The 27,485-nt window shown below is 47.2% G+C and overlaps 1 protein-coding gene across 1 annotated transcript in view; it reads left to right on the forward strand.

The window, feature by feature from the left end:
• Window positions 1-600: 600 nt before the first annotated feature.
• Window positions 601-27,485, forward strand: part of LOC135056579 (chondroitin sulfate proteoglycan 4-like) — a 75,105-nt gene continuing 48,220 nt past the window's right edge. Inside the window, exon 1 of the mRNA XM_063961933.1 lies at window positions 601-922. Coding sequence (XP_063818003.1) covers window positions 826-922 — 97 coding nt within the window. The 5' untranslated portion in view covers window positions 601-825. The remainder of the gene's footprint in view (window positions 923-27,485) is intronic.

Here is a 27,485-nt window from a genome sequence, read left to right on the forward strand (position 1 = left end):
TTACCATTTTTTACCATTATCCGGGTTTTGGGAGCAAATGCTTTATTGTCCACACATTACCAGATTATCACTCCAACCAGAAAGATTGGACAGATAATCTTGTGTACCCAGCCTGAGATATAGGAAAGCAGAGGTGAACATTGGAGCCTTAAGGGAACCCCCTGTATCAAAGGACCAAAACGAAACTGTTTTGGATGGAAATACAGAATGCATTCCTCCACTGTCCCATGTTTCTGGTATGTAAAAAGAAGCACAATGTCATTTTAATATGAGAAATAATTTTTTTGTAAACATCTAAATAAAAAATGTCTCTCTGGTTTTCTAATACAAGTTGCTGATAAATGACTCCATTCAGCACTGCAGCTGTGCACAGGTAAATTGTATGTATTGCATGTACACTGTGCACTCCTGGTTGTGTTACACACTACTAGGGAATGCCCATACAATATACAGTATTTGTGTCACCAATGGTGCACCTATAGGATAACATTGCTTGATGCATATAGACTACAGTGAGTATTACATGATAGTAACACCCCCCTCCCCCGGCTGTATTTCTACAACCCAAACAAATCCTCATGTCCCGCCCCTGTGCCCCTGCCCAGCCTGCTGGTGTCTCCCCCTCCCAGGAGTAATCTCTGCAGCAGACTGTACACAGGGGAAAAGTTTGCAGCCTGCAGCCTGCAGCCCACACTCCCCTCCTCTCCCACCCCCAGCACCGGCTGACGTCAGGCCGCTCTGCGTGCTCCCGGAGTTCGCACAGGCTGAGCCGGCTGCTGGGGGCACAGAGGGCGATGGAGTTGGGAGAACTCTGGAATATGTGATATGCCCGCACGGAGAATGAACTGCTGGGCCGCCTTCCCCTCCGGAGTGATTGCACTGGGTGTCCTGCTGTGCTGCTGCTGCCTGCAGACTAGAGCAGGTAAGAAGCACAGTGTGCAGCCCACCTGTGCCCCTACACTGTGTACACTCACTGGCACTGTGCAGCCCACCTGTGCCCCCCACACTGTGTACACTCACTGGCACTGTGCGCCCCACCTGTGCCCCTACACTGTGTATGCCCAGATACTGCAGCACACCTGTGCGCCCCTCCCCCCCCCCCCCCACACACACACTGTATACCCAGACAATGTGCAGCCCACCTGTGCCCCCCACACTGTGTACACTCACTGGCACTGTGCGCCCCACCTGTGCCCCTACACTGTGTATGCCCAGATACTGCAGCACACCTGTGCGCCCCCCCCCCCCACACACTGTATACCCAGACACTGTGCAGCCCCACCTGTGCCCCCCACACTGTATACACTGTCACTGTGCAGCCCCACCTGTGCCCCCCACACTGTATACACTGTCACTGTACAGCCCCACCTGTGCCCCCACCATGTGTATACACTGCCACTGTGCAGCCCCACCTGTGCCCCCACAATGTGTATGTATACACTGCCACTGTGCAGCCCCACACTGTGAATACCCTGATGCTATGTAGCCCCACCTGTACCCCCACCCTGTATATACCCTGACACTGTGCAGCCCCACCTGTACCCCCACCCTGTATATACACTGATACTGTGCAGCCCACCTGTGTTCCCTACTACTTTAAATTACTAATTTATATTTAAGTTGCTGCATTGTCTGGAACTCATAGATATTAGCCTAGGGCTTCGTTGATTATATCGTTTAAAGTTCATACTTAGAACAAACCTTGTGCACTAATCTCTATACAGTAAGTAAGGGGTTTAACTCGCTTGCTATATATGTTTGAAAGGGTTAAATGGAAGTTGACTGCTGAGCGTATAATCACACAGTTTTTATGCAGTGATCGTAACACCAGCAGCAACAAGGTGATGGGTGCTAGCGCTAGGTGTCTGCAAAAAAAAAAAACATTTGTGTACATGCACACTTATTAGGGGTGTAGTATGGTATGCTGGCGGCTGGGCTCCCGGCGACCAGCATATCGGCGGCGGGAGCCCGACCGCCGGCATACCGACAGCGTGGCGAGCGCAAATGAGCCCCTTGCGGGCTCGCGCTCGCCACGCTGCGGGCACGGTGGTGCGTATTTTATTCTCCCTCCAGGGGGGTCGTGGACCCCCACGAGGGAGAAAAAGTGTCGGTATGCCGGCTGTCGGGAGTCCGGCGCCGGTATACTGTGCGCCGGGATCCCGATAGTCTGCATACTGAAGACCACCCCTTATTAGAATCCTATTGTGGTAATGTACATTTTAAATGGGATTCAGTATGAAAAGCTGACGGTCGGGATGCCGACGGTCAGGATCCCGACGCCGGCATCCTGATTGAGGCAGTACCGTAACCTCCCTCCCCTACCCCCTAACCCTCCCTGTCCGCAGCCTAACCCTCCCTATTGTTGTCTAACCCTGTTGGTGCCTAAACCTAACCCCCCCTTTCCCGCTGCCTAACCCTAACACTCCCCCACCCCGCTGCCTAACCCTAACACTCCCCCACCCCGCTGCCTAACCCTAACACTCCCCCACCCCGCTGCCTAACCCTAACACTCCCCCACCCCGCTGCCTAAACCTAAGGCGGCCGTTAATACGTTCGGGATCCTGACTGTCGGGTTTCCGTCATCTGTGTTCTGATGGCTGTCGGTATTCCGGCTGCCGGGATCCTGAACGTATACCTTTAAATGATTTAGATGTCAAATTTGTAATCTATAAAGGAAAACGACCTTCCTACAACAAATCAGTGATGTAGCCTGCATGGGTACCAGCATCAGGGATGACTGTGTCATTTATTTATAAAGTCATTTTAATTTCCTTGTACTTTTCATGTGATGTGAAATGCTTGGAAACTGTGCACAGTGGGCTTGCTTATTGGGTAGCTTGCTTATTGCTGGTTCAATGAGCTTTGTTCCAACCAGAGCACAATCTGTGTGGAGTTTATAGTCTCTCCTTGTTTGTATGGGTTTCCTCTGTGTGCTCCAGTTTCCTTCCAGAGTCCAAAAAGATATATTATTAGTTTAATAGATTTGGCCGAAAATAATGTCTGCTGTTTTGTTTTTTGAGCTAGAAAAATGTAGATTGTAAGCTCCACTGGTGCAAGGAGTGATGTGGGTGATAAAGCATTACATATAAAAGTGCTGCGTAATACAGTATGTCACCCCTCTGTAAGTAGTAATACTCTGCTGACATCCTGGATTTATACATTTTTGCCACTGATTATTCACTATCTCAGATATAGCAATCCATGACTGTATATGTGGGCAATATGTTACAGTAATGCCGGGCACACACTTACAGATAAAATGCCGATCAGACCGGCAGGCATTTTATCTGGCGGCCTCGGAAGCTGCAGTTATCTCCCCAGGTATCGTCCATGATATCTGCGCACCTCAGGAGACATTTCCCTGGTCCTTCCCATGTGAGTCAGCCACGGTAGGGCATACACTGCATGTGCGGCCGACTTTCAGCTCAGACAATATAGCAACAGATATGCTGGATGATCTGGCATTCCCGACTGATCAATATTGTTGGATCGGTCACCTGCATACACACTACAATTATCTTATTCTCCAATATCGGGTGGATCGGCATATAATCATAGCGTGTAAGCCAGTGAATTTCATCCTTTTTTAACTCGCGGCACACTGTACATTATTTTGAAATTGCCAAGGCACACCATCAGTCTCCTACAGGGAAAACCCCCCACACACATTGGCCCCCACAGTAAACCCCCCCCCCCCCCCCCACACACACACACATTGGCCTCCACAGAAAAAACAATTACATTATTCCCCATAGAAGAAGCAATCACATTACACCCCACATAAATAATTTTGCTCCCACACAAAAATTACATTGCTCCATACGTACAATATATTCCTCCACATATAAGTTACATTGTTCCCCCACATCCATTATTCCCCACAAATATTAGCCCTACAGTCATCTGTCCTCCTCCCTGTCTGTCCCTCAGTGGCGGGGTTGCTTCCAGTGCTGCGAGTACTGAGCAGCGGGCAGGCAGGTGCAGATGCATGCGGGCAGGCAGGAGGCAGGTGTGGATGTGGGAGGGTAGTTGGCTGGAGGGGGCAGGTGTAGATGCGAGAGGGTGGTGGGTGGGAGGGCAGGTGTGGATGCGGGAGGGTGGCGGGAGGGAGGGGTTTGGATGTGGAAGGTGGGTGGGTGGGCTGCCTGGCTTGTGGGATATGGCGTGCGTGACCTATGATGTCACCGCCGCATCTCCATGGCATAGGTCATGGCCTATGCACGATTGAGTCTGAGCCTCCCAGATGATCCCAGCGCTGTGGCTGCCTGGGCTCACAGTTTGTTTTAAAGGTACAGCAGCGGCAGGGACGTGCAGTGCCTCCCCTGTGATAAGAAGATACTTATGACACGTATTCTGTGTCATAAGTATCTTCTTTATTGAATCCTAATCATGTTACTGCTTTAAAGTACTTTGGGAGGCACTGATAGCAGTGCCTCCCGTGGATAATGGGAACGGAGACAGTGCGGGGGGCGGAGCCTAGCACTGGGCTGTAAAAGCCCATGAAAAAACATAGGGAAAGCGGCACTGTTCCAAGTGCCTCGCTGACAGGGACACCACCCCCATGTCAGCAAGGCACCTGTGATTGGACAGCGGATCCAGGGCTGGATCCGCTTGTCCAATCACCCACATGCGGCACTGGAGGCGGCGGGTCCCGGCGTTAATGATAGCCGGGAGTAGCGGTGGGCCTTGAGTGTGTGCGGCTCCCCCCTTCCCCCCCGTCCTCCTGCTCCGGCTACCGCTCACCTCACTACCAGCAGCGGCGGTCCTGCGGAGCGTGCAGCTCTCCCCTTCTGGCTCCGTCCTCCCGGTCACCTGACAGGCAGCAGCGGTGGCCGTACAGTACGTGCGGCTGTCCTCCTCCGCCGGCTCCAGCAGCAGCAGGTTAGTTAGTTCGTCTCTCTCCCTCTCCCTCTCCCTCTCCCTCCCGTGGATCATACATATGTCAGTGTAATGTTCATTTTTACAGGTGCCTCTACCCCTTTGGATTCTACTGGACAAGTGGACGTGATCGGCGTGGGATGTAGGTAAGTAATCTCTCATTTTTACAGGTACCCCTATTGGATTCTACTGGACAAGTGGACGTGACCGGCGTGGGATGTAGGTAAGTATGTGTGAGTGTGTAAGTGTGTTTTAATAAAATTTTACTGTCACGGTGTGTGTGTGTTTGTGTTTTTATTTGGGTATTTTTTGTTATTGTAGAACTACAGGTACCAGCGAGCCCGTTATTTCCCCGCCTGCTGGTACTTGAGGTTCTCCAAGTACCAGCAAGCGGGGGAGGCTTGCTGGGCCTTGTAGTTCCACAACAAAAAACAATATTCTTTTTTTACACACATGGTATATCAGCCCGGCACCCACCGCCCAGGGGTGCTGGGGACAGCCTCGGGCTTCACCCCTGGCCCTTGGGTGCCTGGAGGGGGGGGACCCCTTAATTTAAGGGGTCCCCACTCCTCCAGGGTACCCTGGCCAGAGGTGACTAGTTGGGGGGTTAATGCCACGGCCGCAGGGACCTACATAAAAGTGTACCCCGGCTGTGGCATTATCTCTCTGACTAGTGGAGCCCGGTGCTGGTTTTAAAAATACGGGGGACCCCTACATCTTTTGTCCCCCGTATTTTTGGAACCAGGACCGGTCTAAGAGCCCGGTGCTGGTTGTCTAAATACGGGAAACCCCTGTCCATTTCCCCCCCCAGTATTTAAACAACCAGGACCGGCTCAAAGAGCCAGAGGCTGGTCATACTTAGGAGGGGGGACCTCACGCATTTTTTAATTTTTTTTTTTAACCCATTCAGACCCTTCTCCATTAAGTTAAGGGAAGCCCAGGACAACAGAATTGCATTCATGTCCTCCTCCCACTCCCTTCCCAGTCCCAAACACTAATTTTTTTTTTTTTTCTATAAAAATTTTCAATATATCACAAGTATGATGAGCAGGCAGGCAGCGGGCATTGGCGGCATCGGACTGAGATAGAAATTAGTGGCGGAGGGCTGGGTCAGTTGATTGTGGGCGAGTTTGTAAGCCATTGTCAGTGGCAGCGGGTACCGGCTCAGAGGCAGTAGCGGGCATTGGCTAGGGGTCATCGGCAGGATTCGGCGGACATTATGGCTGTAGTGCCTCACTAGCCGCTGACCTCACCGCACTCCACTGAGCAGCGGCTCCGGCTCTGCGGCACACCTTACAGCCAGTCACGACCAAAATGCCCAAAATGCCTGGTGTATGTCAAGCATAAGACAAAGTGAGGACATCAGAATGTATTGTTTATACGGTGATATTTATGTGTATTAGCATAACATTGTATCAAATCTTCAGTTTAAGATACTGATGTTTTTGTAGCTAATGCACAGTGGTATTTAAAGCTGCTCTGCCAGCTAGGGAGGGAGTGGAGTATCCTTATTCCAGGGGTGGCCAACCAGGCAAAGACAAAGAGCCAAAAAATCTTGTTAGGTACGTCAAAGAGTCGACATCGAGCCGAAGGCGCGTGTGCAAAAATGGGGTGTGGCTTTATGCCAGCTAGGACACACTGCCGGTATAAAATACATTGAAAAGGCTAGTTTCAGCATAAGATACATTTTAAAGCCAAATCCAACATAAAATACATTGAATAAATAATAAAATAATAAAATAATTGAAAAAGCCAAATCCATATAAAGGTGCCATCTGACCCCTGGGCCAGTGCAATATAAGTGTTCCAGGGCCACTTGACTGCAGATTCCCTATAAAAAAAATGGGGCCGCTTGCTTGAGTCTGCACCCCAGGCTAAAAGTTTCCAAGCCCGTGATTGCAGCAGCCCCTTATGTGTCCTATATTTGCCAGTGGATTTCTCACCTATAGTATTTGGCTCCCTCAGTTTTCAGTCCCTGTAGTGTTGCTGTGTGTCTGGCTGGAGTGCAGCGGTTTCTGTATCTGTTGTGGTCATGTGACTTTGAGTGTTGGGAGCCACATTTGAGTAAAGAAAGAGCCTCATGTGGCTCAAGAGCCACAGGTTGGCCACCGCTGCCTTATTCCTTCCTTATTCTAAGCCTAAGAGGACACTATGGGGGTAATTCCAAGTTGATCGCAGCAGGATTTTTGATAGCAATTGGGCAAAACCATGTACACTGCAGGGGAGGCAGATATAACATGTGCAGAGAGAGTTAGATTTGGGTGGGTTATTTTGTTTCTATGCAGGGTAAATACTGGCTGCTTTATTTTTACACTGCAATTTAGATTGCAGATTGAACACACCACACCCAAATCTAACTCTCTCTGCACATGTTATATCTGCCTCCCTTGCAGTGCACATGGTTTTGCCCAATTGCTAACAAACTTGAAGCTGCGATCAACTCAGAATTACCCCCCAACCACTTTCCCCTGGACGCTGTGATAAGTCTCACAGCTGGAATGGAATCCCTGTGTGGGCTAGCTGCTAGGGTGGGATTCTTGTGGTGGTTACAGTAGCTGCTGGTGTGGTATTCTTTTGGTGGCAAGGTGCTGGTATTGGATTTCAGTATAGCTAGCTGCTGGGGTGGGATTCCTGTGGTGGCTAGCCGCTGGCATTGAATCCCAATATGGCTAGCTGCTGGTGTGGTTTCCCTGTGGTGGCTACTGTAGCTGCTGGTGTGGTATTCCTTTGGTTGCAAGCTACTGCCATTGGAATCCAGTATGGCTAGCTGTTGGGGTGGGATTCCTGTGGTGGCTAGTTGTTGGGGTGGGATTTCTGTGGTGGCTAGCTGTTGGGGTGGGATTCCTGTGGTGGCTAGCTGTTGGGGTGGGACTCCTGTGGTGGATAGCTGCTGGGGCGGGAATCCTGTGGTGGCTAGCTGCTGGCGTGGGATTCCTGTGGTGGCTAGCTGCTGGCGTGGGATTCCTGTGGTGGCTAGCCGTTGGGGTGGGATTTCTGTGGTGGATAGCTGTTGGGGTGGGATTCCTGTGGTGGATTGCTGCTGGGGCGGGAATCCTGTGGTGGCTAGCTGCTGGCGTGGGATTCCTGTGGTGGCTAGCTGCTGGCGTGGGATTCCTGTGGTGGCTAGCCGTTGGGGTGGGATTTCTGTGGTGGATAGCTGTTGGGGTGGGATTCCTGTGGTGGCTAGCTGCTGGGGCGGGAATCCTGTGGTGGCTAGCTGCTGGCGTGGGATTCCTGTGGTGGGTAGCTGCTGGCGTGGGATTCCTGTGGTGGGTAGCTACTGGCGTGGGATTCCTGTGGTGGGTAGCTGCTGGCATTGGATCCCAGTAAGGTTAGCTCCTGGGGTGGGTTCTCTGTGGTGGCTAGCTGCTGGGGTGGGAAGCCTGTGGTGGCTAGCTGCTGGCATTGGATCCCAGTAAGGTTAGCTGCTGGGTTAGGTTCTCTGTGGTAGCTAGCTGCTGGTGTGGCATCCCTGTGGTGGCTAGAAGCTGGTGTGGAATCCTTGTGGCTGCAAGCTGCCAGCGTGGGATCCCAGAGGCTACTAGAAGCTGGTGTTGAATCCCAGTGTAGAAAAGACAAATTAATTGTCAGTATGTTTATTCTAAGCATGGTGCTCCTAATAACATGAAATACCCCTATAAACTAAAGCTCTGGGTTCCAAACATTACTGAGAATGGATCATGGACCATTTTATCCCTGACCGGAAAATAAATACATAGAAAATGCTTTGCAGTTGTTAGTAAGTTATGTCTCTACTAATTTTCCCACTATGTAGTGTGTTTCCCTGCAGCGATTGTGGCTGTGTCTCCCCTGTCATCTACATTTCTGTAGTCTGTAATGTGTGGAGGAGTTACAAGGATTAGAAAGCAGATGTCATGTACTACTTTAACAACCAACAGCTGAGACCCATTCACCCTCCTAAAATACGCAGAAGTGCAGATCTGTAGTTCTAACGCCTTAACACATTCCATGCCAGAAAATTATTTGGTGGAATATTACCAAACCATTCTGCATTAAGAATATGCAATACAATATGTCCCTATAAATGCTAATTATCATTCAGATGATGTGGATTAGAAACCATTAATTTGGGAACACTGACAGTTCTTGTGAAGATGGGCTTTTAAGCTAAAGCATTTTTACCAGGTTACCAGCATCGCATTTAGGTGCTAAACCATAACATCCAATTAGACTTTGGCTTTACTTGTAACTTGAACTAGGCAGATGCAATCTTTTTTCTGATTGGTTGCTATCCATTAAAAGCAAATTTGTCCCTAAGTCATACCACCTAACATTTGGTAAGCAATAATTGAGTATTTGTGGGCATGTGCCCGTACACAATGTCCCCATGGTGTGATATATTGGGGTCCTGGTCACGCATCACACTTGGGGCGTGCCCAGTTCATTCTGAGCTGCTGGGCTGACCCCAGCCTCTCTCTAAAGTGTACGGGTGCAGAGCAGTGGGTGAGGGAGAGTGATCTCCCAACTTTTCTCCCCTGAGGGACACTGCAGCCCGCGGGAGGGACAGCGCTTGAAAAGTGAGACTGTCCTGCCCAATCAGGATGGTCTGGAGGTTTGCCCAAAGGCCCATACACACTTGCCGATAAAATGAGCGACGTTGCTTATTTTCCCCCTTTCTGAGCATAGTCGCTCATTTTATCGGTAAGTGTGTTTGCCGCCGGCGCCGAATGATGCGCGGCCCTGCGGGTTGGCAACGATCGTCGCTGTCAGCAATGCATGCAAGCTCAATCTGGACTGTCGTCCAGGAGCTGCATGCACGGCCGGCGGCTGCGTGACGTCACTGAGCGATATGAGCAGTCATCGCTCAGTGTGTACGGGCGGTCGCCGACCGCCCTGCCCGGGTTGCTCATAGAGCAACATCGTCAAGTGTGTATGGGCCTTAAGTTAATTGTTCCTAAATTTTGTTGATTACATAATTAACAATAAATATACAGCGCCGCTCCCATAAGAGAGCTCTGCAGACTTTTGGGGGTTTCCTAGCCCATATGAAGGTAAACAACGTGAAAAGTGAAAAAAAAATTACTAAAAATTCCGTATAAAAGCACCAAAAGCCTGATGCTAAATAATTATAACCAGGGAACCTGCTGCTTTTGAAAAGCCACTTGCTAATGCTTTAAAGTACATAGAACAGATTAAAAAGGAAAACTTCAAAGCCACGGTCCCCAGAGAAATCGTTAATCTTATAAATCTATTCTTTTACTCATTATAGTCACAGAGAGTAGGTTTGTACTAAAACAGCATAATTTAAAAATGTATGCCGCACAAATAAACAAGGCACATTGAAGCATTAATAATATAACATTTTTATTAGTAGTATTATTATTATTATTATAAAGAATATTTTTAATGGGTCAATGTGTCCTTTTTAGTTTTGTTTGTGTGGCATGATAATTTAAATTGAATTTGTTTAGTTGAAACGAAACCTAAACTGTGATTTAGTGCACAAGGTGCTGCACATACAGGAGGTTTGACCCCAAGGGGTAAATGTACCAACAAGCCACTTCTTGATGTGTTCAAGCAGGAAAAGTAAAATGACAATGCTAGTCAAAGCAAATCACGCCGCTTAGTAAATTTAAAAAAACAACCCTGATCCAGGCGCTAATTGATTAATTATACTGCTTAATTTTTAATTTATAATTTAAATAAACTATAAGCTGCAATCTCTGTCCAGCTGTACCTGTGTACGTACAGCTCAAACTTGATCATGAGGTGGAGAACTAACTTGTTCTCCCTCCTCATTAAACAAGAAACTGCAGTTCAGCTTAGGTAGCAGGTGTGTGAGGTCTCGCTGGTTGTCCTTAGCTCCCAATCCGGCAGGGTAGATCCCAAATTGTGGTGTCGCTTGTCACTTGGCAGGGTGAACAGCAATTCTCTAACGCGTTTCGCACACAGGTGCTTTTTTTTTTTTTAAAGCACCTGTGTGCGAAACGCGTTAGAGAATTGCTGTTTACCCTGCCAAGTGACAAGCGACACCACAATTTGGGATCTACCCTGCCGGATTGGGAGCTAAGGACAACCAGCGAGACCTCACACACCTGCTACCTAAGCTGAACCGCAATTAGAGGAGACGCGGCCAGCCAGGTGGAGAGTCTGCTCTGCAAGCGTCCACATACAAGCGGCCCCAACACGCTGAGAGGTAGAGACCATCCAGTACCGCTACCACCACGGAGGACAGACGGGGAAAGGGAGAGTAAACACTGCCGCTGTGCACAGCGAGGATCTCCCCAGCACGTCTGTATTCACGGACACGGTGGTAAGCGGCTTATTACAGTGAATAAACTGTCAGTTTATGGACTATGCCCAGTATATGAATAAGAACTGTGCCTTATACAAAGGACTGAGTTCCATTATCTTTGGAAAAACACCATTTAATGCTGTGGAAATACAAGCTATGCTGCACTGATTTCAGTGGAACTAACAATTGTTCCTAACAGGTCTGAGCACTGGATGTTTAAACAGAGAAATAATATTATAACTTTTAGAACGAGTTCTTAATAAGTATGCATGCATATTGAGTTTTTTAATATATGGTTGTATAAGATATAACTTTTGCATTAAAATAAAAACCAGAGAGGTGATTTAAACGTGTCTTTATTCATATACGCACCTGGAGAGATAGCGCAATCAGTCATTTCTTTTTTTCTTGCTTAGTAAATTTACCCACAAGTTCCAGAAGTTCATCTCTTGGCGATTTCCAGTCTGCAAGTTCACAGGACACACAGGAGCTTATATGATACCCTGCGAGATGGTATCCGTTCACATGGTCGACCATGTTATGGTCGACAGTCATTAGGTCGACCACTATTGGTCGACATTGACATGGTCCACATGGACACATGGTCGACACACGAAAATGGTCGACACATGAAAATGGTCGACATGAATTTTTTTTCTTTTTTTTCTTTTGGGGAACATTTCCGTACTTTACGATCCACGTGGACTACGATTGGAACAGTAATCTGTGCTGAGCGAAGCGGTAGCGGAGCGAAGGCACCATGCCCGAAGCATGGCCAGCGAAGCGAGCCATGCGAGGGGACGCGGTGCACTAATTGGGGTTCCCAGACACTTTACGCAAAAAACGACACAATAAAAGAAAAAAAAACAAAACCTAATGTCGACCTTTTCATGTGTCGACCATTTTCATGCGTCGACCATGTGTCCATGTCGACCATGTCAATGTCGACCAATAGTGGTCGACCTAATGACTGTCGACCATAACATGGTCGACCATTCATACCGGAACCCTGCGAGATACACGTATGGTCTGCGAGATACAAGTCTGCTTGTTTTTTCTCTGACATCTTAGTGGATGCTGGGAACTCCGTAAGGACCATGGGGAACAGACGGGCTCCGCAGGAGACTGGGCACTCTAAAGAAAAGATTAGGTACTATCTAGTGTGCACTGGCTCCTCCCTCTATGCCCCTCCTCCAGACCTCAGTTAGAATCTGTGCCCGGCCAGAGCTGGGTGCTCCTAGTGGGCTCTCCTGAGCTTACTAGTAAAGAAAGTATTTATTAGGTTTTTTATTTTCAGTGAGCTTCTGCTGGCAACAGACTCACTGCTGCGTGGGACTAAGGGGAGAGAAGCAAACCTACCTGCTTGCAGCTAGCTTGTGCTTCTTAGGCTACTGGACACCATTAGCTCCAGAGGGTTCGAACACAGGCACCTGTCCTCGATCGTCAGGAGCCGTGCCGCCGTCCCCCTCGCAGAGCCAGAAGAACAGAAGCTTGAAGACGACGAAATCGGCGGCAGAAGACTCCTGTCTTCATTTAAGGTAGCGCACAGCACCGCAGCTGTGCGCCATTGATCCCAGCACACTTACACACTCCGGTCACTGTAGGGTGCAGGGCGCTGGGGGGGGGGGGGCGCCCTGGGCAGCAATTGAAGTACCTTTTGGCAATAAAAATACATATATACAATCTGGCACTATATATATGTAAAAACCCCCGCCATTTTTTTACACAGAAAGCGGGACAGAAGCCCGCCACTGAGGGGGCGGGGCCTTCTTCCTCAGCACACCAGCGCCATTTTCTCTTCACAGCTCCGCTGGAAGCAGCTCCCCAGGCTCTCCCCTGCAGTATCCAGGTACAAGAAGGGTAAAAAAGAGAGGGGGGGCACATAAATTTAGGCGCAAATAAAAAGTATAAGGCAGCTATTGGGTAATCACTTATTATAAGTGAAAATCCCTGTGTTATATAGCGCTGTGGTGTGTGCTGGCATACTCTCTCTCTGTCTCCCCAAAGGACTTTGTGGGGTCCTGTCCTCAGTCTGAGCATTCCCTGTGTGTGTGCGGTGTATCGGTACGGCTGTGTCGACATGTTTGATGAGGAGGGTTACGTGGAGGCGGAGCAAGGGCAGATAAGTGTGGGGTCGTCCCCGTCGGGGCCGACACCTGATTGGATGGATATGTGGAAGGTCTTAAATGACCATGTAAACTCCTTACATAAAAGGTTTGATGACGCTGCAGCCTTGGGACAGCCGGGGTCTCAGCCCGCGCCTGCCCAGGCGACTCAGAAACCGTCAGGGGCTCATAAACGCCCTCTATCTCAGATGGTTGACACAGATGTCGACACGGAGTCCGACTCCAGTGTCGACGATGATGAGGCACATTTACAGTCTAAAATGACCAAGGCCATCCGATACATGATTATTGCAATGAAAGATGTATTACACATTTCTGAGATTAACCCTGTTAATACCAAGAGGGTTTATATGTTTGGGGAGAAAAAGCAGCCAGTGACTTTTCCCCCATCTGATGAATTAAATGAATTATGTGAAGAAGCGTGGAGTTCCCCTGATAAGAAACTAGTGATTTCTAAGAGGTTACTGATGGCGTACCCTTTCCCGCCAACGGACAGGTTACGTTGGGAAACATCCCCTAGGGTGGACAAGGCGCTGACACGCTTATCTAAAAAGGTGGCCCTGCCGTCTCAGGATACGGCCGCCCTAAAGGAGCCTGCGGATAGAAAGCAGGAAGCTATCCTGAAGTCAGTGTATACACACTCTGGTACTCTACTGAGACCTGCTATTGCTTCAGCCTGGATGTGTAGTGCTGTAGCAGCATGGACAGATACTCTGTCAGACGACATAGATTCCCTCGACAGGGATACTGTTTTGCTAATCCTGGGACATATAAAATACGTCGTCTTATATATGCGGGATGCTCAGAGGGACATTTGCCTGCTGGGCTCTAGAATTAATGCTATGTCCATTTCTGCCAGGAGGGTCTTATGGACTCTGCAATGGACAGGAGATGCTGATTCTAAAAAACACATGGAGGTTTTGCCTTATAAGGGTGAGGAATTGTTTGGGGACGGTCTATCGGACCTCGTGTCCACAGCGACAGCTGGAAAGTCGACTTTCTTGCCTCAGGTTTCCTCACAGCCTAAGAAAGCACCGTATTATCAAATGCAGTCCTTTCGTTCTCAGAAAGGCAAGAGGGTCAGGGGCGCATCCTTTCTTGCTTTGCAAAGCGATGGGAACTGCCACAGGTGGACATGATGGCGTCCCGCCTCAACAAAAAGCTAAAAAGATATTGCGCCAGGTCAAGGGACCCTCAGGCGATAGCTGTGGACGCCCTAGTGACACCGTGGGTGTACCAGTCGGTATATGTGTTTCCTCCTCTTCCTCTCATACCCAAGGTACTGAGAATAGTAAGAAAGAGAGGAATAAGAACAATACTCATTGTTCCGGATTGGCCAAGAAGGACTTGGTACCCGGAACTGCAATAATTGCGCACAGAGGACCCATGGCCTCTGCCTCTCAGACAGGACCTGCTGCAACAAGGGCCCTGTCTGTTCCAAGACTTACCGCGGCTGCGTTTGACGGCATGGCGGTTGAACGCCGGATCCTAGCGGAAAAAGGCATTCCGGATGAAGTTATTCCTACGCTGATAAAGGCTAGGAAGGACGTGACAGCAAAGCATTATCACCGTATATGGCGAAAATATGTTGCTTGGTGTGAGGCCAGGACGGCCCCTACAGAGGAATTCCAGCTGGGTCGATTCCTGCACTTCCTACAGTCAGGGGTGACTATGGGCCTAAAATTGGGGTCCATAAAGGTCCAGATTTCGGCCCTATCCATTTTCTTTCAAAAAGAACTGGCTTCACTGCCTGCGGTTCAGACGTTTGTTAAGGGAGTGCTGCATATTCAGCCCCCTTTTGTGCCACCAGTGGCACCCTGGGATCTTAACGTTGTGTTGGATTTCCTGAGATCCTACTGGTTTGAGCCACTTAAGACCGTGGAACTAAAGTATCTCACGTGGAAAGTGGTCATGCTGTTGGCCTTAACATCGGCTAGGCGTGTGTCGGAATTGGCGGCTTTGTCATGTAAAAGCCCATATCTGATCTTCCATATGGACAGGGCAGAATTGAGGACTCGTCCCCAATTTCTCCCAAAAGTGGTATCATCGTTTCATTTGAACCAACCTATTGTGGTGCCTGCGGCTACTCGGGACTTGGAGGACTCCAAGTTGCTGGACGTAGTCAGGGCTTTGAAAATATATGTTTCCAGAACGGCTGGAGTCAGGAAGACTGACTCGCTGTTTATCCTGCATGCACCCAACAAGCTGGGTGCTCCTTCTTCAAAGCAAACTATTGCTCGCTGGATCTGTAGCACGATTCAGCTGGCTCATTCTGCGGCTGGATTGCCGCATCCAAAATCAGTAAAAGCCCATTCCACAAGGAAGGTGGGCTCTTCTTGGGCGGCTGCCCGAGGGGTCTCGGCTTTACAGCTTTGCCGAGCGGCTACTTGGTCGGGTTCAAACACCTTTGCAAAGTTCTACAAGTTTGATACCCTGGCTGAGGAGGACCTTGTGTTTGCTCATTCGGTGCTTCAGAGTCATCCGCACTCTCCCGCCCGTTTGGGAGCTTTGGTATAATCCCCATGGTCCTTACGGAGTTCCCAGCATCCACTAGGACGTCAGAGAAAATAAGAATTTACTCACCGGTAATTCTATTTCTCGTAGTCCGTAGTGGATGCTGGGCGCCCGTCCCATGTGCGGACTTTCTGCAATACGTGTATATAGTTATTGCTTAAATAAGGGTTATTGTTATGAGCCATCCGTTGAGTGAGGCTCAGTTGTTGTTCATACTGTTAACTGGGTAAGGTTATCACAAGTTGTACGGTGTGATTGGTGTGGCTGGTATGAGTCTTACCCTGGATTCCAAAAATCCTTTGCTTGTAATGTCAGCTCTTCCGGGCACAGTTTCCCTAACTGAGGTCTGGAGGAGGGGCATAGAGGGAGGAGCCAGTGCACACCAGATAGTACCTAATCTTTTCTTTAGAGTGCCCTGTCTCCTGCGGAGCCCGTCTGTTCCCCATGGTCCTTACGGAGTTCCCAGCATCCACTACGGACTACGAGAAATAGAATTACCGGTGAGTAAATTCTTATTTTTTGTTTTTGTTTTTAAAGGAATTCCATCTTTCAAACAAGGATGCTTCAAAATGTGTATGAGTCCTCTTCATGGGATCAGTATGATTTGCCGATGGACGGGATGTCTGTTGTTGGAATACCGTCAGCGGCATCCCGTCCATCAGAATCCCGACAGCCCCCCCCCCCCCCCCAGTAATCCCGTTAATCCTCCTCTGCCCCCTACCCTAACCCTCCCTTGTGGGTGCCTAATCCTAACCCTCCCTTCCCTGCTGCCTAAACCTAACCCTCCCCACTTGATGCCTAACCCTAACCTCCCCTTCTATATGCCTAACCCTAATCCTCCCTCCCCGGTTCCTAACACTAACTTTCCCGCCCCTGCAGCCTAACCCCAATCCTAACCCCTCTTCTTCTGCCTAAACCTACCCCAACCCCCCCCCCCCACCCCGCAGCAGGACATCAGCGCATCCCGCTGTTTGCGTGGTTGGGATGCTGGCTGTCGGTAATGTGACACCGGCATCCCGTGCAGGGTCTGTATCTCGACGCCAGCATTGCCTCCTACTTCGGGGTCCCAGTGTCTGTATATCAACTGCCGGGATCCCAGCGAACTGCCGCCCCTCTTCATGCCCTTGGTTCTACTAATATTCCTTCACTGCATGGTGTTGTCTGGGAATCATAGGCTGATACCAGACAATGAGGTCTATTTACTAAGCCTTGGATGGAGATAGTAACTGGAGATAAAGGGGGTCATTCAGACCTGATCGCTCGCTAGGGGTTGTTTGCACTGCTGCGAGCAGATAGTCGCCGCCCATAGGGGAGTGTATTTTCGCTTTGCAAGTGTGTGATCGCTTGTGCAGCCGACTGGTACAAAAAAGTTTTGTGCAGTTTCTTAGTTGCCCAGAACTTACTCAGCTGCTGCGATCACTTCAGCCTGTCCAGGGCCGGAATTGACGTCAGACACCCGACCTGCAAACGCCTGGACACGCCTGCGTTTTTCCAAACACTCCCAGAAAACGGTCAGTTGACACCCATAAAGCCTTCTTCCGGTCACTCTCATTGCAATCGGCTGTGCGAACAGATTCTTCGTACATACGTACATGTAGTTTGTGTAATCCCGCACCAGTATTCTAACTATAATTTTCTTATATATACAGTTCAGATGTATTATGGTACTTTCTGCGTTATTGAATATATTTAGGTTTTTTTTCTCTCGACCCTGTATGATCCTATACGCAGGTGCCCTCCAAATGCTTTTGAGTTCTAGACTCGTATACAGTTACCAAAGAAAAAAGAAGAAGAATAAAGCATTTTCTTGGACGCACTCTACCATTAATTGTTTGCTTAAAATGTCTATTCTTTATTGGATATGCATTAAAATTCTTAGGAATTGGTGAAATATTAAAATATAGTGTGTATAGAAAAAACAGAATGTGATAATAAAAACTACTCGTTTCCGGATGGTGATCCCTCAAAGTTTTGTCTAAATAAAGGCTATATTGCCTATACCATAATATCCATGTCTTTTGCTGGTGTTGTCCTATAAATTGTTTTTTGGTATATCAGGCTATCAGTATTGTTGCTTGTCCTTTTAGCAACAGTTTCAAGTATGCTCTCATACAAAGTAGCTACTATTGTTGCTCTTATAAATTGTGGCTTATACACATTGCTGGCTCTCATACAGTGTAGCTACTATTGCTGTTTTTATAGATTGTAGCTTATAAATATTGCTGGCTCTATTGAAAGGATGTGTCACTGTTAATCTTTCATACAAGGGAGATATTTCCTCCACTAATTATCCTTAATACCCCAATTAATTGCAGATATATTCTTATATGTTGTAGCCATCAATTATTAGCTGGATTTTATTGTATATTGCCCAATTGTCTGTGATTAACACACCTTCCTTTCTGTGTTAGTCTAGGGATATCTTTCCCAACGTATCTAGTGTATTGTCTTATAAGCTATTCAATAAATCAATTAGCCTGTATGTATCAACCATTACACTTCCATCCCATCTGAGTGATTGTATGTGTTTTAAGCAACTGTGCATGACCCTATTATTTCATTATAATCTCCCACTATCAGTATATTTTCTATTCATTTATTGCTTTGTCTAATAATACTGATTATTACTGGAGAGCATTTGGATTTAATATATTGTGATCACAGCACTATGTAACTTTATAGGCCGTGATCACAAAAGATGCTGCTGCACACTGAAAGCCGGCCGCCCGTCTTATTACCGCTGGCCGCACTGAGCTCAGCGTGTGTGCGGGCTGACGCCGGGACTCCCTGCTCTCTCTCTCCGTCTGACGGCTTCACTCACGAAGCCGCTGCCGGCAGCGGAGATCGTGAGAGGGGGCAATCACAGTCTGTTGCTTATCTCAGAGGAGGACAATACTATTACATTAGCATTTATAATTATAGACACATTTGTAACTTTTGTTTAACTTTGAGTTCTAAAGGGGGGTACTCACGGAGCGATATTCTAAGCAATCTGACTAGATTGCTTAGAATATCGGCAGGATCGCTCCGTGTGTAGCCCCCTCGGCGATAGCGATGCGCGGCCCCGCACATCGCTATCGCCGCTGCTAGATTGGCCTGCATGCAGGCCAATCTAGCGGGTCGCTCACTTCACCCGCTGGGTGAAGTGAGCGGCCCCCCCGTCTCCCCCCGCACGCTCAGCACAGATCGCGCTGTGCTGAGCGGCAGGAGAGATGTGTGCTGAGCGGTTCGCTCAGCACGCATCTCTCCTTGATCGGCCCGTGAGTACTGGGCTTTACACCACCCGGAAGCAGCCCACGGCCGTTCCACCTTAGGCTTCCTCAGGGCGCTAACCAGAGCCAGGATTTCCGTCTCCTTATATCCCCCATACATTGTTTTGATTGGATCCGAAGGCTGTCAATCATTTAGATCCTGCTGCATATTCATAGCATGAATCCTGATACCACTGCATTATTAAATCCATTGGTATTCATGCTATTAATGTAATGGTGATACATTCTATTATATTATACCCATACAACTGTCACCAGAGAAATCAGATATATGTTTGTAAAAATAATAAAAAAATAAAAAAAATAAATAAAATAAAAATAAAAAAAATAAAAATAAACATTATTTGGAATTTTATTATTTTAAATTGCCAAATTAAACCAATGATAACTCCTGTAGAACATTTCTTCCCACAAAAATTCCTCTGTATCAACATGTGTTTTTTTTTTTGTTATTAATATTCTAACCTAAATTCCAGATAATCATATATCTTTTAATCTTAAAAATTCTCTTACGTTTGAATTATCATAATTTTGGGTTTACTCATCCAACCCTATTCTACTTGCATTTCTATCAACTATTTATTTTAGTGTTGTTTTATCATTCCATCACCCCATTGAATAAACTATTTCTAACATATTATTATATATCAAAAGTTATTCCTTTGATTTAATACTACATACTGGTGTCCTAATTTTAATCACTATCTTATGTATGATATATTAATTTTTATCCTTTACACTGATGATTCCTTTTCATCATTATGTGAAAAAAAGTGCTATTTCTTTTTCTGTGCTCCATTGTTCTAAGTGAATACCCTACATTGTTCCCTCCCCTTAATCCTTATGTGCAATTCATCTCCAAGTCTCATTTATTGGAGGTAGTGTAATAAATCTGAATAGTATAAGCATGTGCGATGATGCATTAGTGTTCTATCTCATTGTTATGTGTTGATTCATTAGATATAATACGTGTTCTTGCTATCTTTTCCCTCTCACCCCTAGTGAAGTGCCCAAAATCCAATTAAACACTCTGTGCCACTGTCACTCTGTGTTTTCAACTCATGATCCCAGGATATACATCATTCCTATCAATTATCATGATTCTTTGATATTCCTTAGTATTCCTTAACCCACAATTACCACCTACGTTCGAATAAGGGCTGTTAATAATTCTTTTTCTCATTCCATATTGAGTCATTCTACCCCAATGGATCATAAAACCAAACTTCCAATTTGTGTGAGACTCTTTAATAATTATCATATTGTGATGTTTCATCCCATCTTTGATCCATCTAATTCCTAAGACTCTCTGGGCCAGTTGTCGGTCATTCCCATATTCTTTTGTGTATATATGTATCGCCTTTACCATTACCATTTCTTTATATCCTCCTGCTTCAGAAAATTTATGAGTATTAATATCAGAAATTGCAAAGTTCAGTTAGAACCACTGAGCTCACAGTGATTCTATATTTCTGAATTGTTTTATAGAAAAGAGGAATAATGATTATAATCATTCATCCCGTAGGGATCCACGCTGTTCATAAGGAATATCCACTTCGTCTCCTTTTTTAAGAGTTCCTTTGTGGTGTCCCCACCTCTGATACCAAGATGTATCTGCTCTATGCCAAAGGCTTTTAAATCTCTTTCAATTCCTTGGTGAGCCTTTAAAAAATGGCTTGCCACACTGGTAATTTTCTTGTGTCTCTGTAGGTCCATTGCAGCATTTCTGATGTTCCTGATGTGTTCCATGACACGTATCCTTAATTGTCTACCAGTCATGCCCACATATCTGGGAGTGATTTACTGTTTGGTGTGTCCCTGTGGTAAGAGATATGTGGGCATGACTGGTAGACAATTAAGGATACGTGTCATGGAACACATCAGGAACATCAGAAATGCTGCAATGGACCTACAGAGACACAAGAAAATGACCAGTGTGGCAAGCCATTTTTTGAAGGCTCACCAAGGAATTGAAAGAGATTTAAAAGCCTTTGGCATAGAGCAGATACATCTTGGTATCAGAGGTGGGGACACCAAGCCATTTTTTGAAGGCTCACCAAGGAATTGAAAGAGATTTAAAAGCCTTTGGCATAGAGCAGATACATCTTGGTATCAGAGGTGGGGACACCACAAAGGAACTCTTAAAAAAGGAGACGAAGTGGATATTCCTTATGAACAGCGTGGATCCCTACGGGATGAATGATTATAATCATTATTCCTCTTTTCTATAAAACAATTCAGAAATATAGAATCACTGTGAGCTCAGTGGTTCTAACTGAACTTTGCAATTTCTGATATTAATACTCATAAATTTTCTGAAGCAGGAGGATATAAAGAAATTGTAATGGTAAAGGCGATACATATATACACAAAAGAATATGGGAATGACCGACAACTGGCCCAGAGAGTCTTAGGAATTAGATGGATCAAAGATGGGATGAAACATCACAATATGATAATTATTAAAGAGTCTCACACAAATTGGAAGTTTGGTTTTATGATCCATTGGGGTAGAATGACTCAATATGGAATGAGAAAAAGAATTATTAACAGCCCTTATTCGAACGTAGGTGGTAATTGTGGGTTAAGGAATACTAAGGAATATCAAAGAATCAGGATAATTGATAGGAATGATGTATATCCTGGGATCATGAGTTGAAAACACAGAGTGACAGTGGCACAGAGTGTTTAATTGGATTTTGGGCACTTCACTAGGGGTGAGAGGGAAAAGATAGCAAGAACACGTATTATATCTAATGAATCAACACATAACAATGAGATAGAACACTAATGCATCATCGCACATGCTTATACTATTCAGATTTATTACACTACCTCCAATAAATGAGACTTGGAGATGAATTGCACATAAGGATTAAGAGGAGGGAACAATGTAGGGTATTCACTTAGAACAATGGAGCACAGAAAAAGAAATAGCACTTTTTTTCACATAATGATGAAAAGGAATCATCAGTGTAAAGGATAAAAATTAATATATCATACATAAGATAGTGATTAATATTAGGACACCAGTATGTAGTATTAAATCAAAGGAATAACTTTTGATATATAATAATATATTAGAAATAGTTTATTCAATGGGGTGATGGAATGATAAAACAACACTAAAATAAATAGTTGATAGAAATGCAAGTAGAATAGGGTTGGATGAGTAAACCCGAAATTATGATAATTCAAACGTAAGAGAATTCTTAAGATTAAAAGATATATGATTATCTGGAATTTAGGTTAGAATATTAATAACAAAAAAAAACACATGTTGATACAGAGGAATTTTTGTGGGAAGAAATGTTCTACAGGAGTTATCATTGGTTTAATTTGGCAATTTAAAATAATAAAATTCCAAATAATGTTTATTTTTATTTCTCTGACGTCCTAGTGGATGCTGGGGACTCCGTAAGGACCATGGGGAATAGACGGGCTCTGCAGGAGACTGGGCACTCTATAGAAAGATTTAGGACTATCTGGTGTGCACTGGCTCCTCCCCCTATGACCCTCCTCCAAGCCTCAGTTAGATTTCTGTGCCCGGCTGAGCTGGATGCACACTAGGGGCTCTCCTGAGCTCCTAGAACAGACATATCCAAACTGCGGCCCTCCAGCTGTTGAGAAACTACACATCCCAGCATGCCCTGACACAGCTTTAGCATTCTCTGACAGCAAAACTGTGTCAGGGCATGCTGGGATATGTAGTTTCACAACAGCTGGAGAGCCGCAGTTTGGACATGCCTGTCCTAGAAGAAAGTATAGTTTAGGTTTTTTATTTTCAGTGAGACCTGCTGGCAACAGGCTCACTGCAACGAGGGACTAAGGGGAGAAGAAGCGAACCTACCTAAGTGGTGGTAGCTTGGGCTTATTAGGCTACTGGACACCATTAGCTCCAGAGGGATCGAACACAGGACCCGACCTCGTCGTCCGTTCCCGGAGCTGCGCCGCCGTCCCCCTTACAGAGCCAGAAACAAGAAGGTGGTCCGGAAAATCGGCGGCTGAAGACTTCTGTCTTCTCCAAGGTAGCGCACAGCACTGCAGCTGTGCGCCATTGCTCCTCATGCACACCACACACTGCGGTCACTGATGGGTGCAGGGCGCTGGGGGGGGCGCCCTGAGCAGCAATAGTAGCACCTTGGCTGGCAAAACTAACACCATATATAGCCCCAGAGGCTATATAGGTGTATATTAACCCCTGCCAGAAACGATAAAATAGCGGGAGAAAGCCAGCCGAAAAAGGGGCGGAGCCAACTCCCTCAGCACACTGGCGCCATTATTCCCTCACAGCTTCGCTGGAAGGAAGCTCCCTGGCTCTCCCCTGCAGTCCTGCACTACAGAAAGGGTAAAAAAAGAGAGGGGGGGCACAATTTAGGCGTAGTATATATATATTATAGGCAGCTATAGGGGAAAACACTCTGTATAGTGATATCCCTGTGTTATATAGCGCCCTGGTGTGTGCTGGTATACTCTCCCTCTGTCTCCCCAAAGGGCTTTGTGGGGTCCTGTCCTCTGTAAGAGCATTCCCTGTGTGTCTGCTGTGTGTCGGTACTGCTGTGTCGACATGTATGATGAGGATAATGATGTGGAGGCGGAGCAAATGCCTGTGAATGTGATGTCACCCCCTGCGGGGTCGACACCAGTGTGGAAGGACTTATGGAAGGAATTACGTGACAGTGTCAGCTCCTTACATAAAAGGTTTGACGACATAGGACAGCCGGCTACTCAGCTTGTGCCTGTCCAAGCGTCTCAAATGTCATCAGGGGCTATAAAACGACCGCTACCTCAGATGACAGATACAGATGTCGACACGGATACCGACTCCAGTGTCGACGATGATGAGACGAGTGTACCCTCCAATAGATCCACCCGTTATATGATTGAGGCTATGAAAAATGTATTACACATTTCTGATGATACCCCAGGTACCACAAAAAAGGGTATTATGTTTGGTGAGAAAAAACTACCAGTAGTTTTTCCTGCATCTGACGAATTAAATGAGGTGTGTGAGGAAGCGTGGACTTCCCCAGATAAGAAATTGATCATTTCTAAATGGTTAATGGCTGCGTACCCTTTCCCGCCAGAGGATAGGTCACGCTGGGAAACACCCCCTAGGGCAGATAAAGCGCTGACACGCTTATCAAAGAAGGTGGCACTACGGTCTCCGGATACGGCCGCCCTAAAAGAACCTGCTGATAGAAAGCAGGAAAGTACCCTAAAAGCTATATACACACACACTGGCATTATATTGAGACCCGCTATTGCATCAGCTTGGATGTGCAGTGCTGCTGCTGCGTGGTCAGACTCCCTGTCGGAAAACATTGATACCATGGATAGGGACAATATTTTGCTAACGATTGACCATATAAAAGACGCTGTCTTATACATGCGTGATGTACAGAGGGATATTTGTCGGCTGGCATCAAAAATAAGCGCTATGTCCATTGCCGCCAGACGGGGGTTATGGACTAGGCAATGGTCAGGGGATGCCGACTCCAAGCGGCACATGGAAGTTTTACCCTATAAAGGGGTGGAACTTTTTGGGGAAGGTCTTTCAGACCTCGTTTCCACAGCTACTGCTGGGAAATCGACTTTTTTGCCACAGGCTACCCCACAGCAAAAGAAAGCACCGTATTATCAGGTACAGTCCTTTCGGCCCCAGAAAAATAAGCGGGCTAGAGGCTCATCCTTTCTGCCGAGGGGCAGAGGAAGGGGGAAAAAGCTGCAGCACACAGCTAGTTCCCAGGAGCAGAAGTCCTCCCCTGCGTCCGGTAAGTCCACAGCATGACGCTGGGGCTGCTCAGGCGGAATCGGGAACGGTGGGGGCACGTCTCAGGTTTTTCAGCATACAGTGGGCTCTCTCACAAGTGGATCCCTGGGTCCTTCAAGTGGTATCTCAGGGGTACAGGCTGGAATTCGAGACGTCTCCCCCCCGCCGTTTCCTAAAATCTGCCTTGCCGGCAACTCCCTCTGCCAGGGAGGCAGTGTTGGTGGCTATTCAAAAACTGTATTCACAGAAAGTGATTGTCAAGGTACCCCTCCTTCAGCAAGGAAAGGGTTACTACTCCACAATGTTTGTGGTACCGAAACCGGACGGTTCGGTGAGACCCATTTTAAATTTAAAAGCCTTGAACACTTATATCAAAAGGTTCAAGTTCAAGATGGAATCGCTCAGGGCGGTTATTGCGAGCCTGGAGGAGGGGGATTACATGGTATCTCTGGACATCAAGGATGCGTACCTGCATGTCCCCATTTACACTCCGCACCAGGAGTACCTCAGATTTGTGGTGCAGGACTGTCACTATCAGTTCCAGACGCTGCCGTTTGGGTTATCCACGGCACCGAGGGTCTTTACCAAGGTAATGGCCGAAATGATGATACTCCTTCGCAAGAAGGGAGTTTTAATTATCCCGTACTTGGACGATCTCCTGATAAAGGCGAGGTCCAAAGAACAGTTGATAGTGGGGTTGGCACTTTCTCAGGAAGTGCTACAACAGCACGGCTGGATTCGAAACATTCCAAAGTCACAGCTGGTCCCGACGACACGTCTTCTGTTCCTGGGAATGATTCTGGACACAGACCAGAAAAAAGTGTTTCTTCCACTGGAAAAAGCCGAGGAATTGTCATCTCTGGTCAGAGACATCCTAAAACCAGGAAAAGTGTTGGTACATCAATGCACACGAGTCCTGGGAAAAATGGTAGCTTCGTACGAAGCAATTCCATTCGGAAGGTTCCACGCAAGGACGTTCCAGTAGGACCTGTTGGACAAATGGTCCGGGTCCCATCTCCAGATGCAACAGTGGATAACCCTATCGGCCAGAACCAGGGTGTCGCTGCTGTGGTGGCTGCAGAGGGCTCATCTACTAGAGGGCCGCAGATTCGGAATACAGGACTGGGTCCTGGTGACCACGGATGCCAGCCTTCGGGGCTGGGGGGCAGTCACAAAGGGAAGAAATTTCCAAGGACTGTGGTCAGATCAGGAGATTTCTCTTCACATAAATATCCTGGAGCTAAGGGCCATTTACAATGCCCTAAGCCAGGCAAGACCCCTGCTTCAAAACCAGCCGGTACTGATCCAGTCAGACAACATCACGGCGGTCGCCCATGTAAACAGACAGGGCGGCACGAGAAGCAGGATGGCGATGGCAGAAGCCACAAGGATTCTCAGATGGGCAGAGAATCATGTGTTAGCACTGACGGCAGTGTTCATTCCGGAAGTGGACAACTGGGAAGCAGACTTCCTCAGCAGGCACGACCTCCACCTGGGAGAATGGGGACTTCATCCAGAAGTCTTCCAAATGCTGGTCAACCGGTGGGAAAAACCACAGGTAGACATGATGGCGTCCCGCCTCAACAAGAAGTTGACAAGATATTGCGCCCGGTCAAGAGACCCTCAGGCGATAGCGGTGGACGCTCTAGTGACACCATGGGTGTATCAGTCGGTTTATGTGTTTCCTCCTCTACCTCTCATACCCAAGGTACTGAGAATAATAAGAAGGCGAGGAGTGAAAACCATACTCGTGGTTCCGGATTGGCCAAGAAGAGCTTGGTACCCGGAACTTCAAGAGATGCTTACAGAGGACCCTTGGCCTCTGCCGCTCAGACAAGACCTGCTGCAGCAGGGACCCTGTCTGTTCCAAGACTTACCGCGGCTGCGTTTGACGGCATGGCGGTTGAACACCGGATCCTGAAGGAAAAGGGTATTCCGGAGGAAGTCATCCCTACCCTGATCAAAGCCAGGAAGGATGTCACCGCAAGACATTATCACCGCATTTGGTGAAAATATGTTGCTTGGTGTGAGGCCATGAAGGCCCCGATGGAGGAATTTCAACTGGGTCGATTCCTGCACTTCCTGCAAGCAGGGGTGACGTTGGGCCTCAAATTGGGGTCCATAAAGGTCCAGATTTCGGCTCTGTCAATTTTCTTCCAAAAAGAACTGGCTTCACTGCCTGAAGTTCAGACTTTTGTCAAAGGAGTACTGCATATTCAGCCTCCTTTTGTGCCCCCAGTGGCACCTTGGGATCTCAATGTGGTTTTGGCATTCCTGAAATCACATTGGTTCGAACCACTTAAGACTGTGGATTTAAAATATCTCACGTGGAAAGTGGTCATGCTGTTGGCCCTGGCGTCGGCCAGGCGGGTTTCAGAATTGGCGGCTTTGTCTTGTAAAAAGCCCTTATCTGATTTTCCATATGGATAGGGCAGAATTGAGGACTCGTCCTCAGTTTCTCCCAAAGGTGGTCTCAGCTTTTCACTTGAACCAACCTATTGTGGTGCCTGCGGCTACTAGGGACTTGGAGGATTCCAAGTTGCTGGACGTAGTCAGGGCCCTAAAAATTTATATTTCCAGGACGGCTGGAGTCAGAAAGACTGACTCGCTGTTTATCCTGTATGCACCCACCAAGCTGGGTGCTCCTGCTTCTAAGCAGTCTATTG

Source organism: Pseudophryne corroboree, chromosome 1, assembly GCF_028390025.1.
Source record: "Pseudophryne corroboree isolate aPseCor3 chromosome 1, aPseCor3.hap2, whole genome shotgun sequence".
Lineage (NCBI taxonomy): Eukaryota > Metazoa > Chordata > Amphibia > Anura > Myobatrachidae > Pseudophryne > Pseudophryne corroboree.